At 29.9% G+C, this 18,816-nt stretch overlaps 1 protein-coding gene across 8 annotated transcripts in view; it reads left to right on the top strand.

The window, feature by feature from the left end:
• Nucleotides 1–18,816, top strand: part of LOC127708371 (zinc finger MIZ domain-containing protein 1-like) — a 205,192-nt gene that overhangs the window by 165,143 nt on the left and 21,233 nt on the right. For 5 of the 8 annotated variants that reach the window (XM_052213229.1, XM_052213227.1, XM_052213228.1 and 2 more), the window contains one exon: nt 8,979–9,132. In XM_052213229.1, coding sequence (XP_052069189.1) covers nt 8,979–9,132 — 154 coding nt within the window. Of the gene's footprint in view, nt 1–3,673; nt 3,789–8,978; nt 9,133–17,045; nt 17,255–18,816 lie in introns of those variants that run through there. The other 3 variants (XM_052213232.1, XM_052213231.1, XM_052213234.1) reach the window with 3 other exon arrangements.

Raw genomic sequence — 18,816 nt, 5'->3', positions numbered from 1 at the left:
ATTTCATTGTATTTATTGGATATTTAGCATGTTCACCTGTGAGACAGGTATTTAAAGGTCAACCTAGCGGTCACTATTATGACCTATTGACTGTCAGTTGAGCGTATATTGTGTGGTCAACACTACATAGATTTTCCTGCCAAATTAAGTGATTTTTCGGTCTGTTTGGCTAATAGAAATGATAACACGGGTTAAATATAACAGATTTACAGTGTTTAAATAGTAGGAATAATGTAGTATGATTATCTAAGATATTTATATGGCCCCGTGTTAGGTGTAAATAAAACTGTTTATTTTTGTTACATATCAGTACTTTTAAGAATGTTAATGCTTTGTAATTTAGGAGATAATGTTTGAGGCGTCAATCATTAATACATGTATAACCCTACTGCTAATTATTTAATTGATGGTGTTATTTTTTGACAAATTTCGCATTAATTCAGCAAGTAGCCATTAAATTATCTTTTACTGAAATTGCATCAGTACAGAATACGTTTTAACTATGAAAAATTAATTTTTTGTATCAATTTCAAATAACTCACTGAAGTTTTTCACATATTTGGTACTAACTCAAAGCATCAATCGATTTAAAATTGATGCATTGTCCAATAGAAAATTAACAGGTATGAATGAATACTTGTACTTTTACCTCAATATTTTAAGTGTGTTATCTGGAGAAGGAAAATAGTTACTGTATCGATTGCATATTACTGTAAAACTTTGATCCTTTAGTAAAACTTGAGTTAACCTCATATAATAATGTGTCTGTTCCAAATCAGACTGTCATGATTTACATGTTTATTTTTTAACATTTAAAGATTAAGGAGATGTGGTATGATTGCCAGTAAGACAATTATCAACCTGAGAACAAAGGATGCGACTAAAAACACAACTTTATAGCACTGTACTGTCTTTTTGTTTGTGTGTTTGCTACTTTTTTAGATGAATTTGTTGTTATTTTGGTGCAGTTTGCTTTTGCAATTGTATCTTATTAATTTTGTTATCAGCAATGTGCATGTACATATCAATATGTGTGTTGAACTCATCATTACATGTAAAACTGTTAAATCTTTTGTATGTATCTCCCTTTTTTATGCTAGCTTACATTTGAAATTAACATTAAAGTGTGTTGATTGTAGAAAAAAGTGCTATTTTTCACAGTAAGTAAATATTCAATGACGTAAATCAAAATTGATGTCACAATTATTTAAATTCTGAAACATTAACCAAAATATTTTTTTAAATAGTTTACATGTTTCTATGTGTACCTTTAATGCACATTACTAATTGAAGTTAATATGGTATTTTTACTTAAAGAGGTTGGAGAAAAAGCATAAATATTATAAAGCATACTTTTTTATTGAACTTCTGTATTTGAAAAAGATGAGATAAGGTAAAAACTCTGAAATTAAAGTAGATGATTACAATAGTGCTTCTGAACAGTCAACATGATTAAAATGCTTGATATATATTTTGACTAAGTCTGCAATTACCTAAACATCTACATGTAATATATGTATGCTTGATGTAAATAAATACATTGAAAAAGAAAAGCAGCCAAACAAATATTTGATTAACTGCTGCCTGACCTATTGAGTTTATGGTGTATGAGCTGCTGAGTTTTTGATGTATGAGTTGCTGGCATATGAGTAGCTGCTGAGTTTTTGGTGTATGAGTTGTTTGCATATGAGCTATTGAGTTTGTGTTTTTTCAGTTGTCTGCATATTAGCTGTGGGTTTGTGTTTATGAGTTGTTGAGTTTGTGGTGTATGAGTTGTTTGCATATGAGTGATTGAGTTTGTGGTGTATGAGTTGTTGAGTTTGTGGTGTATGAATTGCTAGCATATAAGCTATTGAGTTTGAGGGTAATGAGTTGTATGCCTATGAGCTATTGAGTGAGTGGTGAGTAAGCTTCCCAGTTACTGTCTCATAAGTCTTGAGGTACTGTTTAACTAGTTGATTTAGGTGTATGAGCTACCGAGATAGTGTTTTTATCATGCTATTGAGTTTCTTTTATAAGATGTTAAGTTACTGATGTTTAAGCCAGTGAAGTGAATTGTAAAGGGAAAAAGAAATTGTTTACATGTTTTTAAGTAGGAAACATATTACTCTGTAATCTTGATCCAGACTTTAAGTCATTTATAAATAAGTCTGTTGATATTCTCAGTATGGAATTAAAATTAGATAAACATCATTATAAATGATATCAATTGATTTTAAGCAAATAAACCAAAACTTTCTAAAGTTAAAAAATTAAAAGCAAAAAGGGTTTTCCTAAAATTTTAAATATTTTATAATAAAATCAAAAATTTTTGACATATTGTTGAGAGAAACGTAAAACATATTTTCATCATTATTATTGATAAATTATTTATTTACACTTATGATACAAAACTCTCCAGGCTACTTCATGTTCCAGCTGCCCACTCAAATATACATGTACATGTATAAAGTTATAATGAATCATTAGGCTTAAGATATATTTACAATTGGAAAAAGGAAAAGAGGGAGGGTGTGAGAATTGGTTAGGTTAATTTTGTATTCATTTTTGATAGGTCTCAATCTTACAGATAAAGAATGTACAGAATCACCGATGCATGATATTTTTATGACCAACAAAAGTTGTAAAATTATGTTTTGACATATCAGCTTGACTAACAAGTCTTGTAGTTGTAAATTATAATCATTTATTTATTATTTACAGCAAAAAAACATTTAATAGAACATGTTTTACCAGCGAAGTGAAGGTCAAAGTGTGTCTGGATTTTAACAGGTCATTTGACCCTCCAGCAAGAAATACAGGACATATAGGTCTTGCTTCTGTTGAATTTATCATGAACAGTATCAAGATGTTTGAAAATTGCTAATCAATTAATTATATATGAAAATGCTGCAAAGAAGTTTGAATATTATTTTTCAAGAGGGAACTGTTTAAATTAATGATCCCCAAAAAATTTGTATTAAAAAAAAATATTTAGGAATAAGAATTTTTGAGGCATTTTTAGTCAATGGCTTGATAAAAAAAAACAAGTCTGAAAACTTTTCTTTTGTTAGCCTAAACATTGAAATATTTTTGATGACCTCAAGAGTTTACAAGATGTAGTTTGAAAGGATGAAGTGATTGCCCTTATGATTAATGACTTTATTTACTCCTCTTCAAAAATTCAAATAAAAAAGTTGACAAAATTTATTTACTTTACGTAAAACTTGACATATTTCAAACTCCTTTGTTCACTAAGTAAATGACATTGGATTTCATTTAAATGTCTTTTTCTAGTAACAATTTGATACAAATCTTTTGAAGTTTGTTTGGAATAAACCTGTTAAAATTGGTAATAAAATAATCTATAGAATTGTTACCTGTGTAGATTACATAGATCAGATGACTTCTTGTTACTTTAGAGTAGTTAAATATTGTTTATTTAATAATAAGAGGACCGTCCCATGTGTGGCTTTTTTACGCTCTAAATCTATTAAAGGTAGAGAACACAGGTGAATTATCTGTTTACCTGTAAAAGTCGTGTAACTGGGTTCATTTTAAAAATCCCAGGTAAATATTGAGGAGGGAAACAATGATTCTTGAGCAGACAACAAAGGTGAAAGGTCATAATAGAAGGGGAACCTCATGAATATTCATTAGATGGGCTGTGATAACAAAAGGTTATTGATTTCAAATTCCTAGTTTGTCACATTAAGGGCTCAGTTATTCATTAGATTTTGTTTGTCCTAGGTGATTTGTAAGCTATTGGAGTTTAACAACACGATAATGACACACAAAGTGTCTGCATTGTGAGTATTGGTGAAATGTTAGAGTAGTAATGGACTGGATAAATGGCCTATAGGGCTATTGAGAAAAAATAACATACTAAGAGCTTTACAATTAGATAGGAAACTATTATTTACTAATGTAAAGTTAATCGTTACTTAACTGTTTTGTAGATATTGTTAAGGTACCTCACAGGTGAAGATTTTTATTGATCACTCATTGTTAGCTAATTCTTTGATTGATTAGCGTTTTGTTGATAAATAATTCTCATTCGATGATTACATAAAATAAGGTGAATATTTATGTAAATATGTTATTATAATATGATATTTATTGATATTAAGTAAGTAGAGATTAAATTTACAGGTATAGATATGCTTGTAAGCAATAAATTGATAAGAAAACAAAGTAAATTAAACATGATGATATTGTGTTTTCATAATCGCTTGTAATTATTGAAAGGATTGGATTAAATGGAAATAGAGTTGTCAAGTCATTGTTTGAAGTGAAAGTAAGCTAGTTGTTGAATCTGTTCAGATAAATTTTGTATAGAATAGATATATTGTGTAAATAATTAAGTATTTTTGATGTAAATCTAGGATAGCATATATTGTACAGATTTTTTCCATATGACATTTGAATTATGTGAAAAATGAAAGTTTCTGATGAAATGTCTTCTTCTAACAATAGATCTTACTTACTCTTTGTATATGAACCATAATGATTTTTTATCAGTTTATAATAATACAAGTAATATCACATTTGAATAAAAGTGATGTGGGGTATACATGAATTTGACAGCAACCCTACAACTTGAATAACCACATGCAACATACAGTTTTCAACAACATGCACTGTTACTCAAAGTGTAATATTTAAATGCAATGCATGTTTTCAAAAAAAGGAACTTCCAATTATTTTATATGAGGTCAAAATAACATGTTCTGACTTTGAATGATTTGTAGGATAAAGAATGAGATCTTGTATTAACTGGACTTAGACCCTGATATACTGTTTAAAAGATAGTGCTTTGGTCTAATTTCTAGGGCACAGTTCTATTTTTAGAAATGAAACTGGTCATAATCTTAAAGCTTTAAATTGTCAAAGAGCTGTTAAATATCTGTCACAGCATATATGAAATTACCATTATCAAATTGGACTTAATGTCTTGTGTATCAAGGGTGGATAATAGATCGGTTAAGAAAAGGCTTCCGTAATACTTTTTAAGAAGGTGATAAGTGAAAATTAAATGGTTATGAATATATGCAGACAAAGATTTTTTAGAAGTTCGCTGTTGTATTTAACATGATTATTTTTAAGTGATTATGAAAACCCAATTGCACATTTACAGTTTGAACTCAAATGGCCCATCACAAATACATAATTTAAAATAAGTTGGAAAAACTTTATTCATGTTCTATTAGGACCTATAACATCATGTAATTTAATTGGGGAAACATCTTGTTTGATGATATGATCATAAGCATACATCAGGATTGATTTGAAATGGTTTCTGCCTGCTGACCGGTAAATATTCGGATCAGCTTTGATGGAAAAAATATAAAGCTTCGAGTCTTGATGTTAAAGGTGAACAACCATACATGTTTCTCCACCTCAACAAGTAGCTCTGAGTTGTTTAAAAAGAAATGAAACAAATTTGAATTAATTTTTTAAACCACTGAAAGAATGACAAAATTTTGCTTTAAATATCAAATTCATTGAAATTGTCAACCCTGTTGTTTTCAAAGATTTGGTAGGAAAATAATTGATGTCCCATAAAAGGAATTCCGCAACAGTATTTACCATAAACTTTTTCAAATAAGTAATTTTCAGGATTTCATTATCATATTAAACATATTAAGAATAGATAGCAAGTGAAGAAACATTATTTTATGGTCAGTTGTTTTGAATTGAATATTGACGTCAATATATAAATAACCATATGATCATATTGCAACACGTTACTGTTATATTATATATTGAACTGGTGATCTTTTCCAACAAAAGGAAAATCTGATAAACAAACTGTTACTGTATGTAATTGAGGAAGTCTGAAAGTTTAGAGGGCAGTAGTTCAATCTGTGCAACTTATTTCTATATGTAGACTTATAACATACCTAAATAAAAAAACAGGATAGGTATTATTGATCTGTCATATATTTGGGTGTCTAAAAAGTTCATTAAGTTGCAAGGCATCAACAGTTACTAAACCCATAGATCTAACAAAAGAAATCAACCACGGATCATCCAGTTTGTATTATCATTTAAAAGGTATTTAGGTATTTAAACTCTGGAAGAAATCAAATCCGTCAAGTTACCTTTCAGTGCAACCTAGACAAAGGGAGGAAACTCCAATTTGATTATCAATCTGCCCTTTGATGCTGATGATTAGCAACTAAGCAGGGAATTCAATTAATGTTTTCAAATAAATGTTAAAATGTAATGAATATTATTCAGAATCCACATGGTTGACAACATGTACGGACACAGATGTGATATTAACATAGAGAAAATTATAAATATACTTATTTTATGAATTAGAACATAAAAGTTGAAGGTCAAACACAACATATGTAATGAAATTGATTTAATTAAATTTATATGAAATGCATTTAAACATGACACAGTAATAAGTTTCACATTAAGATTGTATGTTTGGCTGATCTTTTGACTTTTGGTGTCCAATAGGAGTGATTGGATGGCACTGTAAAGTGTTCAGATATTTATCCTTATAGAACTACCTCCCTGGACATTGTGTTTTCTAAAACATGAGTGTTTATTGAGAATCTATTAAAAAAGCATATTTGTAATTACAGAAATGTAATTCAAATTAACTGTTGGCATACTTGTAGTTATTTAAAACAATGCTGTTTCAGTTTAATTCCACGGATTGGTAATTAAAACATTTGTGGGGTTTCTTGACACTTTCTTCGAGAAATCGTTTCAATATTTGAGTCCTGTAAATCAGAATTGATGAATTCAACTTGTAATTTTTGTAGAGCCTGCGACTTTTGTCGCAGAAAGCTCGACATAGGGATAGCGATTCGGCTACGGCGGCGGCGGCGTTAGCTAACTTCTTAAAAGCTTTATATTTTAGAAGATGGAAGACCTGGATGCTTCATACTTTGTATATGGATGCCTCATGTTACGAAGTTTCCGTCAGTCACATGTCCAATGTCCTTGACCTCATTTTCATGGTTCAGTGACTACTTGAAAAAAAAGTTCAGATTTTTTGTAATGTTAAATTCTCTCTTATTATAAGTAATAGGATAACTATATTTGGTATGTGCGTACCTTGCAAGGTCCTCATGCCCGTCAGACAGTTTTCACTTGACCTCGACCTCATTTCATGGATCAGTGAACAAGGTTAAGTTTTCGTGGTCAAGTCCATATCTCAGATACTATAAGCAATAGGTCTAGTATATTCGGTGTATGGAAGGACTGTAAGGTGTACATGTCCAACTGGCAGGTGTCATCTGACCTTGACCTCATTTTCATGGTTCAGTGGTTATAGTTAAGTTTTTGTGTTTTGGTCTGTTTTTCTTATACTGTATGCAATAGGTCTACTATATTTGGTGTATGGAATGATTGTAAGGTGTACATGTCTAGCTGGCAGGTGTCATCTGACCTTGACCTCATTTTCATGGTTCAGTGGTCAAAGTTAAGTTTTTGAGTTTTGGTCTTTCTTTCTAATACTGCATGCAATAGGTCAGCTATATTTGGTGTATGGAATGATTGTAAGGTGTACATGTCTAGCTGGCAGGTGTCATCTTACCTTGACCTCATTTTCATGGTTCAGTGGTCAAAGTTAAGTTTTTGAGTTTTGGTCTTTTTTTCTAATACTATATGCAATAGTTCAACTATATTTGGTGTATGGAAATATTTTATGATCTATATGTCAGTTACGCAGGTTTTATTTGACCTTGACCTCATTTTCAAGGTTCATTGCTCAGTGTTAAGTTTTTGTGTTTTCGTCTGTTTTTCTTAAACTATAAGCAATAGGTCAACTATATTTGTTGTATGGAAGAATTGTTAGCTGTACATGCCTGCCTAGCATGGTTCATCTGACCTTGACCTCATTTTCATGGTTCATTGGTCAATGTTTAGTTTACTTGGTTAATGTTAAGTTTATGTGACAGTTGTAATAAAGCTTTATATTTAGGACTATCAACATAATATCAATGATTAGTAAAGAAGGCGAGACATTTCAGCGTGTGCACTCTTGTTGTTTTTATATATCAAAATTTCACATACCATAAATCTTTAACCTTTGACAAGTACTTTGTCATTGATCATTTGTCAAGCTGCTGTGTTGCTAATCTATTTGTACTCGAGGTTATTATATGGACATAATTTTGTTAAAAATCAACACATTTTTCCACCTGAGTATAATGCTTAAACAAGCATTTTTTCGATGTATTGGAAGTTTTATTGTTGTAAATGGTACCATCAAGTCATATGATCTATTAACCTGAAACATATGTTGTTTTTCTATGTTGCTTATTGATTTAATCATATTTAATATTCAGGTAGATATACTCATAGAAAGTAATTACATAAGGAAATTGACAATTTAAATTGAAAATCAGGAAGAGTTGAGAATGAAAAGAAATTATCCAGTGTTAATTATTTAATGGTCGATTACAACAATTAATAATCGTACGATACATTGGAAGTGCAGTTTACTTCCTATTCATGTTTTAAGAAAATGAATTGTTGAGTTAAAAATAAACTACAGGAAGATAAAAAGTCACACTATTTAACAGCCATTCATTAGAATAACATTGCATGTAATATAATGTCCATTTATTTATTCAACAATAATAAGAGACAATTTTTTTTTAAAACGTTTTTAAAAAAAATATCGAATGCGTAGGTGTTTGTACATTGGGTCAATATTTAATTTTGATATTTGTAGTGAAGTATTCTGTGCAGTGCTGGTATACTAATAATACAGGCTTCCTGATATTGCTATCAAACAGAACCTAAATTGGTATGGCCAATGTTAATCAGAAAATAAAATCTTGTAATTTTGCTTCTCCTCGATCTTTAGTTTCCATTAGCAAGGTTGATAATGAAACGCAGCATGATTTTACAAAGTAAGAAAACAAATGGTACTGGAGAATAGGACAAACCTGCTGTAGGCTTACTCATTTTATGGTTTACAGTATTTGCTGTGACACATGAATAATGTGATATATTTTTATTTTCAGCCTTACTGTCAATGTGGTGTGAGGAACTTGGAAGACTGTTATTACTGCGACACCAGAAAAACAGAACTCCTGATTCCAAGTCACCAGGAATGCATTCACAGTTACAAAATAAAATGCCACCTATGCCACCCATGTCAGGGTATGTAAAGACATGGTATGATATTTTTTTATTTTTATCTTGAAGCACTTCTCCTAATTGGGATTGCACAATACTACTGGAAAAGTTAACTTGGTTTTCTGTATAAAACTATTCAGATATTTGTAACCTTCTCATAAGTTCAAAAAGCAGGTTATTCCACAAGAGTATTTGGTGAATTATTTCAATGAAACTACAAGTAAGCATTTTGACTTCTTGAGGGATGGAAAGTTGGGAAAATAACAAATGCAACTAATCTAGTTTAACATACTGAAAGAGCAAAAACTGCCAAAGTGAAAACTGCCAAGTAAAAAGAAATTAGTAAAACCATGGTAGTACTCATTCTAATAGCCTTCAAAAGATTGAATGAAAAAAAATACATGAAGTCTGTACTTTTTAATGTTTTAAAATTTCAATTCTGTAAAATATAAGCACATCACTAACTATGTCAACTGAAAGCAAAGTTTAATAGAACTATTGGTTCCAATATTAACCAATATAGTCTGGTTTGCTAATTTAAAGCTGTAAATTGTAACATGTATAAAGAAATTGAGCATCATTTACAACCATAACCATACACGTGTTTTCCAGTTTTTTTTGTAATCTGTCAATTGTATATTAATTTCATCTGTGACTGTTGAAAATCATTTGTTGAATCAATTGCTCAGGTAGAATTAGGTACTTAAAAAAAATTTGAGTTTTATCTCCATCAGATAATCATGAAAAAGTCCTTTATTTTATATCTTGCTTGCCTAAATATGTAATAGATGTGTTTTACCTTAGGAAACAGTTTATAATATGGCAAACAAAAACAGGCAAAAAGTTGCCCAACCATTCAAATGAGTTTTTAGGAATATTGTAATTATGGCTCATGTAGTGAAGACCAAAGATTAAAAATATGCAAGTTTTTCATTAATGCAATTATCCTTATCTACATTTTTTGTACTTATTACATGTAGCAGTAATAAAAAAAATACAATAACGTCTGAATTTATAGTAGCTAAAAATTTCAATGGGATTTGAAACCTCATTACCTCTATAAAACAAAGTGTGACAGATGTTGCACTGTATGAAACACCAATTATTCTGTTTCATTACTTGATAAATCTTGTTTTTCTAAATATTTTTTTGTTGTGGAAAATGAGGGGTGAAAAACATTTTAAAACCTAGCTGAGCATATTTGGTGGGAAAGTTGTTCCTAAAGTTAGGGTCATTTGTATAAAACAAGAATGAAAATGCGTAGGAAGGTCCATTATAACTATTATAAACTTTTCTTTCAAATTTTTTTAGGCCAAAAATGTGTGGTTCAAAAGTTCTGAAAATTATATATATATTGTATTTATAGATATTTATTTATATATGGTATGGTATTACTTGTAGAAACTTTTATTTCTAAATTCATATGAGTGGGATCGTTTTGATCTTTGACATTTAACTATTTAGGAGCCATTACATTATTTATTCTGGGAATGAATTATAAGTTTATTGGATTGAGTTGTGTGACTAAAGACAGGGATGTTTTTTTCTAAGAAACATTTTTTACATTGGTATTAATTGATTTTTAGCCTAAATCAAGTAGATGATTTAAAGGAGCGATTCTTTTGTTGTTTGACATTAGTTTAAAAGACTGTAACAGATGTAAGAAAAGTATTGATTTGATTTAAGATGTAATTTAATGGAAAATATTTCTATGATAGAAACAGTTAATATTGTGGTCAACTTATGAACATCTTTGTCAAGTCCAGGCACTCTGGCTTTCTCCACCAATAAAAAGTGGCTACTACGAAATAGCCATTGTTTGGAAAGTGCCGTTAACCACCAAAAATCAATCGATCTTTGTCAAATAAGACATTAATTAAGACAAAATATTTGGCTTTATTTATCAAGATAACAAATTATTGGTTAATTTTGAAAAAATAATTTTCCAGTTGCCCAAATATGCTTGCAATTCATGTAAGGGAGCCCATGGCTTATCATTTTCTTTTGGACATCATAAAATCTTCAAAACTGGAAATCTTTCGATGCTAAGACTCATCAAAATTTTTTAAAAGGGACTTCTGAACAAAAATTATGCAAGTGCCTCCCTGAGTTGCCCTTTTCATGGTAAAGCAGTAGAATGGCATTAGTATAGGCAAGAGCCCTCATTGGCAGGCAATCCTGATTTGTATAATAATTTTTCTAAAATAGGGATCTACTTGTACATTTGACCAATATTGTCAGTAGAAATAGGCATCATTAATGTCAGACATTTATAGTATTATTTTTCTCATTAATATGCAACTTAATTTTATTTGTTAAACGTCTGTCACCGATAATATTTGTCATCAGCTAGAAATTTTTTCATGGTAACATCAGATACTTCAACTGTTACAAAATCAATGCCAAGATTACAATAAAAACACTGATATTTTGTGTTTTCTCATTTATTGATTTTCGGTTCTTTTCTCCGCCTAATAACAGTCATATTATACTGACAAAACTGTTTAATCAAATTGTCTAAGTATTTCATCTGCGAAAGGGAAGTACATTAACAAAATAGATATATTTCTGTCAATTTCATCTTAATAGGTTACTGGTGTAATTGGGGAATAATGATGCTCAAACTGTGTCATTGGTGTTGACAATTCTCTTATTACAAAAATCACATTGTCCATTTCAGCATTTTTATGTTCATTTTAAGCTAAGATTCAGCTGTCTTTTTTTATTTGCTTTTTTGTTTTTGTTAGTTTTTTTGCTTATCTTATTCGTTAGGACAGTTTGAGCTTTTATTTCTCATTTGGCAACTGTCTTTGCTGTCTGAATGATTATTTTTCATCATTAATTGCCTAATAGAAAATTAAATCAAAGTTAGCACTCCATGAATCTACAGAAAACTGCTTTAAATGAATTCGGTGAGTGATGCAGGCACCTTGGAGCCTCTAGTTTACTTGTGCAAAAAGTTTTTTTCTTTTGCACATACAAAAGAAATTCATATAGAAAAAAAATTTGCACAACAAATGATGTTTTATGTAGTATTACTAAGTAGTAAAGTACTTAAGTCAAAGCTCCCTTGTCATGAACAATAAAGAGGAGATGTATCTGAATTTCAAGAAACAGGATGCAAAGACTTGAAGATTCTACAGATTGATTGATTGATTGTTGGTTGCTTAACGTCCAGTGGCAAATATTTCATGCATATTCAGGACGAGAACAAGTTCACAATAAATACAATAGGTAGGTTCTGTAATAGATTAAGGGATTAAGGTCAGAGAAATTTAGACTGCCACGGGAAATGAGGGTATATTTGATAGGGACAGAAATTTAGCCTTGCAACAGGTCACCTACGGACCCCTCATAGAGTTGTTGCAAGGGTTCTTAACGTGCAAAGAGCGTGACACTCTCTTTACACGAGGCATCGGATTTAACGTCCCCATTCTGACCGGACGTGGCTGCAAATTTGTACATCCCGCACAACCAAACGGACGCCCCACTTTAGCACGGGTTTTACTGCCGGTCGGAGGAAGACCAATGGTGACCATACTTCTATTCCCCAGTCACCCTTGGGGGGATTCTACAGAAGGACTTTTGTCAGATGCCTTAAACTTTCTACATTCAAGTCAGCATACGCTTGTGAAAAAAGGAGTAGCAATAGTTTAATAAGTCTGTCTATATACCTTGTGTACACTTGCACAACTTGGTGGCAACTATTGATGAAATGGCTTAAGAAGTAACAAATGACCAAGATGGATTATAGATAATGATTTTCAAGACACATGAAGTTTTGGCAAAGAAATAGATTTAGAAGAAGATTTTAAATGTTTACTGTATGTAGCTAGGTAGGAAAGCATGGAGAAGACGATAGAAACATGTACATAAATTCCATTGCTATGCTCCTTATTTAGACATATAACATTACCAATATTTAACAGATGAATGATTTTTCAGGCCATCATACCATACACATTATCTTTATGTTACTTAATTTGTAAAAGTTGGTTATAAATGTTGTCACTTTGTTGATTTTTTACACTCAGGTATACAAATGTATGTAAATTGCCTCAGGGCAAGTCACCTATAAGTTATGTTGGAACAACGACAATCTTGTTAATATATTTAGATAGGTACTTTTGTATCAATTTTGAAAAAAATGTAAAATATAAGTTTACAAATTAGGTTGTTGCCCTAAGGTTCAGTATTCTAAAAAAAAAATTGCCAGTGAATCAAAATCTAAAAATACAATAACTTAAAACAAAGAAACAAGGGAAATTTGAATTTTAAAATATATTTTCTGTAAGGATTAACATCCGTAATAGAGGAATAAAATTAAATGTTTAAATTTTCCGGATATGAAATGTAAGTTAAAGTTCACAGGGTTTTTACGAGAACATGAAATTGTCACCAATGAATTTGATGATTGTAAAGGGAAGTATTACAAGAGCCTCTTATCGGAAGTAACTATGTAATACAAAATACTTGGTTTTCAAGGATATGTGCTTTACAATTCAAGTCCCTGTCAAATTTCCTAACATGTGCTTTATATATCAAATCTGTTAAATTTTCAAACTTTCAGTTGAAATTCAACAAAATTCAAGGAGCCTGACATTTTTTATTATTGTTTATTTACATGGCTCGCACTGTTGCAGTTAAGAAATCAAGGTGAAATCATTAAGTTCATTGCATTATATATAGTCTCCCAATTATAGTAAATAATTAGTTTTCTTATACATGTATTTTTTTTACAGTTGAGGGGAGGGGGGAAATTTTCAGAAAGAGGATAAAAGTTGATATAAGTCATAGATATTGATGGGTTATTATAATTTGTAAATTGAATTACATTAAGATATATATATTGTAAATTTAAGAACAGTCAATTAAGGCACTTTTTCTAAATATTGTTTGAAGGGGATTTAACATTACTTAAGTGAGGTTAAATGGTATCAGTATTGAATTTTAACTGATACAATTACAATGTAAACACATACTTTAAACATGCACTTTGCACTTGTTTTCGTTCATGAAAAAGCATATATTTATCTACCGAATGGTTAAGAAATCTCTCTGTTTCCATAACTGTGAATGTAGAGTTGTAATAATTAAGGACATAAACAGTTATAGTATAGTCAAGTGCTACTTAGATCTTGTAAATAACCATCCAGACAAGAGATATACATCAATTTACTTAGTCTGGACTAGTAAATGTATTTTTATTGCAAAACATGTATGGAAATATTTGTGCCTTGCTTGTCTTTCATGTCCTTGACCTTTGATTTTTGTTCAATGAAGTCATTCTTATTTTTTTCGGCAGCTACCTTACTTAACTTTTTATTTAAACATACATTTTCTAAATCCTTAGTTGCAGTGGAAAGTCCTTACAGAGAGTTTAATGTGTTATTTGTAAGTTTTTTTTTTACATGAGATCACTGGGAAAAGAAAAAAGTCTCCAAAAAAGAAAAGATGAGAACAAAAAATATAAACAATTGTATACAATTTTATCTTCTTTTTGAATTTTAATTTCTATCTTTCAAGCTTGATCCATCATTTGAAAACTTTAAGAATGATAAATAGGTCAGCTTTTTCATACATGCCTGAAAAGTAGGTTAAACACTTGCATGATGCAAGGAGATATCTATGTTGTTTTATAGCTTGGCATACATAAAACAGTTCTTTTACTATCTCAAATTGAGCTTACCTAGCGTCACATATTGGAGCTAAAATAACTGAACTTTTCTTTAAAAAGGCTGATAATTTACCCCAAAACAACAAGTTTCCTACATTAAAAACAGTCAGTCATTTTACAGTATATTAACTGCTAAACTAGTGCCAACTATACCAGCCTGTTGACCTTTTTGTTTTTACTTCATAGTTTGTATTTTGACCAATTAAAATTGTGTACCAAATATGAATCCTTGAGTGCATTTATTACGGATGTTATTTATGCAACAAAATTTAAAAATACTATTTCGGTAGGCAGAGTTTCCTGTGATATTTTGAGAGGTTGTTGATCTAATTCTGTTTACATTCTAACCAATGACTCAGTATCTTCTTTAATTGCTTTACAAATTTCTTTATCTACACCCTAATTATCAGATATTGCGTACAATATAACAACAGTGCATGGTCAAAATGCACGTTTTTTCAAATGCATTTTGATAACTTGTTTATGAAGACACAAGGTCACAACTTATTGTAATATCTTGTTACTTCTGGATAATTCTTCAGACAATTACGTTACCCATTTCTGAAAACCTGAGTTTGATTCTCAATAAAATCAGGGAAATAAGGTATTTTGGCCATCAAAAATCACAAGTCAAAAAGGGACAGACCATATGTTGGGCAAATGAAAGAAAAAAACGAATAGGTCACAAAACATTACACAGGAAAAATGAAGATTGAGAAACATAAACCTCTCCATTGTTCTCCCCCAGAATTTTCTAATAGCTCCATGGGATTCAAAATAAGACTGTTTCCCCTAAATTATAGTGTCACATTTATGATATATTCTATTATCAAATCTACCTGGTTATTATAATAACATGGAAGAAAAAATGGTATCATGGTGCTGTGAGTCCCTTGGGAGATAAGCCCAATGAACTTATTCAAGAAGGGGAGGTGGTGTCTTCTTTAGTGACAGCCATTGTGCTACTGATGTATAAAATCTTGATTCTTTCCAGAATATGCATGAAGTATTTGCTACTGGATATTAAGACTGTTGTTGATCAAAATCAGATGATCAGTCATCTTAAATGATTTATTATTGATAAAAAGCACTGGTTTCCTGTAAAGATAAGGTTATTTGAACACCATATACTCAGATATCTTTAGCTTTATAATTGATATTGGTTATAAGTATATTAAAGTGTTGAAAGCAAAAATACTTTAAAGACTTATGAAATAGATATATTCATGAAAATTAACAGGGGATGTTTACTTCCTTCTATTTCTGTTCATTGAAAGGTACAGGTACGTATCATGCTTATTTCAAGAAACAGAAATTACTTATATTACATTATAAATTAAGAGTTCAACTGTGGAACTTTCTGAAATGGGATATTGACTACTTAATTGTTTTTATTGCTTGTTATATATGATCTAATTAATGTACTGATAAACATAAAACTGAGTCTTATTTTCATGTGAAGAATATAGGTTGGTCTTTGGGATCAGACTGCTTAAACATATAGCAATATTGACCATTAATAATTCATATAAGACAAACTTGACAGTTCATAATGATTGTGTAAAAGTTATTTTTGGTAGTAGAAGGATTTTATTTTATGTATTCAAAAGGTATAATTCTTACTAATAGGGAAAATTAGGAAATGTAAAATGAGATCATTATTTTTTCCTGAGTAGGTAAAGTTTTAAAATCTAAGGAATCCCCAATACAAAATTTAGTTTCTAATATTATGATTTAACTTGTCGTAAAATCAACTTTTTTAATGCAGTTTTAAAATAAACTTTACTGATTTATAAAGATTTAAATCTTATCATCATTAATTAATGTTTGATTGAATTAATTATTATATAAGTTAATCTGTCAGAAAGCCAAATATTTTTATTGTAGGTACTTATCGATTAGATTTAAAAGTTTAGTTGTGTAGAGGTCATTATTTGATAAGTATAATGTGTTTATTTCTAAAACAGCAGGTGAATAGACTTGTAGATTAGCCCCATGAAATGTTACCTTCTAACAATAGAAAAGTGGTTTGTGTTGTAGTCACATGATCAAAACATGAATGCCCCTTAGGACATTTAAAAACCAGACATGTTTATGAAAATAATTATTGATTTTATATGTGTGTTTATTAGTTAGAATTGAGTGTATAATTTTTTGGTTTTGAACAGGATTTTACAATGCTCAACATTTTTGACATTTTTTACTAAAAATTGAGAGAAAAAATAGAATGTTTCCCTTCAGAGCCTCTGTGTACTAAAACAAGGCATTGAGCAGTTAGTTCTGATCATGTGACTAGCCAAGGATGAACTAAGATTATATTCTAGATAAAGTATTACATAGTGGGTTAAATCAATCAGCTTTATAATTGTGTATCAACATTGTGTATAAAATGGACTGATAGAAAGAAGAAAGGAAAAAGATGGCAAACACAGAATGGCAGTCTCAGGTGGCTACGGAATTGCAGATAGCTATTCAGACGGAAAGGTGTGCTCTAATTTCTATATCATTATATTGTATTTACACACATAGGTAGTTTAGTTTTATAGGTCAAATATCTGACAATGTTTTACTTACTATTGACATTTGATACATGTTTCTATAATGTACATATTTAATACATATTTTATATGTGTGTAGGCTCATGATTTAAAGAATTGCTGATACATTGATTTTTGTAATGATCATCCTATAACAATTAGACTAGCCTACACTATTGTTATAAGGATTGACTACAAATTTCTTCCTCACAATATTCCAATTTGTAAATGCCGTGTAAGGTTGCAGTATTGGTATTTTTGTGGAAATTCACTGTAAAATGGACATATTTTATTATGTGTGGGGACAGTTTCATTGAAGATTTTTCTAACATTCATAAGATTTGACATGTTATTTCTCCTGTAAATATCCTTTATTTGTTATTGTTGATATATCATTATGTAATTTATATAAATAGTTAGAACTCAAGGTGATTTTAAAATCTTTTTTGTTTTTTAAAGTGAGATTGAATTTACTTTAATAGACTTTTTTGGTTACATATTTTAAAAGGCTATGTATAAACTAGGGATTAACTGCAGATTAACTTGATAAGACCTTGATTTCATTCTAACAACCCTATTCATAATTTATATATAACCTGATATGTATGTTATATGTTATTATATTTTGACACTGTACATTTCTTCTGTTAATATTTTTTTTTAATTGTCAGAGTAGATTGTAGGGGAGCTAGAATTCCCCCAAAACTATTTCAATCACAAGTTAGCAAAAGCAATATCTTTTTTAATCTCTGAAATTTTTTTAGTCTATATTTGTGTGATTTATACAGAAAAGCTTAAGTAGTTTAATCCTAATTGATTTAATGGACTTGAAATGTATATGTTTGCTTTATTTTTTAATTCACAATTCTGTATATTTAGAATACTTTGAAAAGTCTTTTTACATTTTGTGAATAGGGACAATGAGGTTTTTATTTATTTTGTAAGCTCTAGAATTGTAATTATTCTTAATGCATCAGATATATTGTAAATTAATTTTAAGTTATGAATATGACAGTGGTAATCAGATTGTGTATAAAATGGCATCATGGTTGTTTTTTTTCCTCACAAAATGTCTCCTACAAATGTAAATTACGTAAATAACATCCTCTAAATATGTTAAATAGGTGAAGAAACACTACAATAGTTCATAACTAGTTCATATAGACATGATCATCTGATTTAATGTATCACAGTACATAACTGTCACTCAAAAACAATCAAAATCCTATGTCATTGATAGGTACACGATTTTATAAAGGTGACTTTTCATTTGCTCTTCTTCAAACTTTTATTACTTCCTGGTTTCTGTTGTCTAAAGGTAACAACATTATATTAGTCCCTAAAAATAGTTGAAGAAGCTAGAGGTTTTCTTTTCGACACTCTAAATCTCAAATAGTATGATTTTATATATCAAAGTACGATGTATGAACACTTCGTTCTTTTGATTGAAGGAAAAGAAAATGCTAAATTGGCATCAATTCATTCTTTTCTGTCACTTGATATACTTAT

Source organism: Mytilus californianus, unplaced genomic scaffold, assembly GCF_021869535.1.
Source record: "Mytilus californianus isolate M0D057914Y unplaced genomic scaffold, xbMytCali1.0.p SCAF_7, whole genome shotgun sequence".
Taxonomy (NCBI): Eukaryota; Metazoa; Mollusca; class Bivalvia; order Mytilida; family Mytilidae; genus Mytilus; species Mytilus californianus.
The sequence above is the reverse complement of the archived record's forward strand: the minus strand, read 5'-3'. Positions and strand labels throughout refer to the sequence as shown.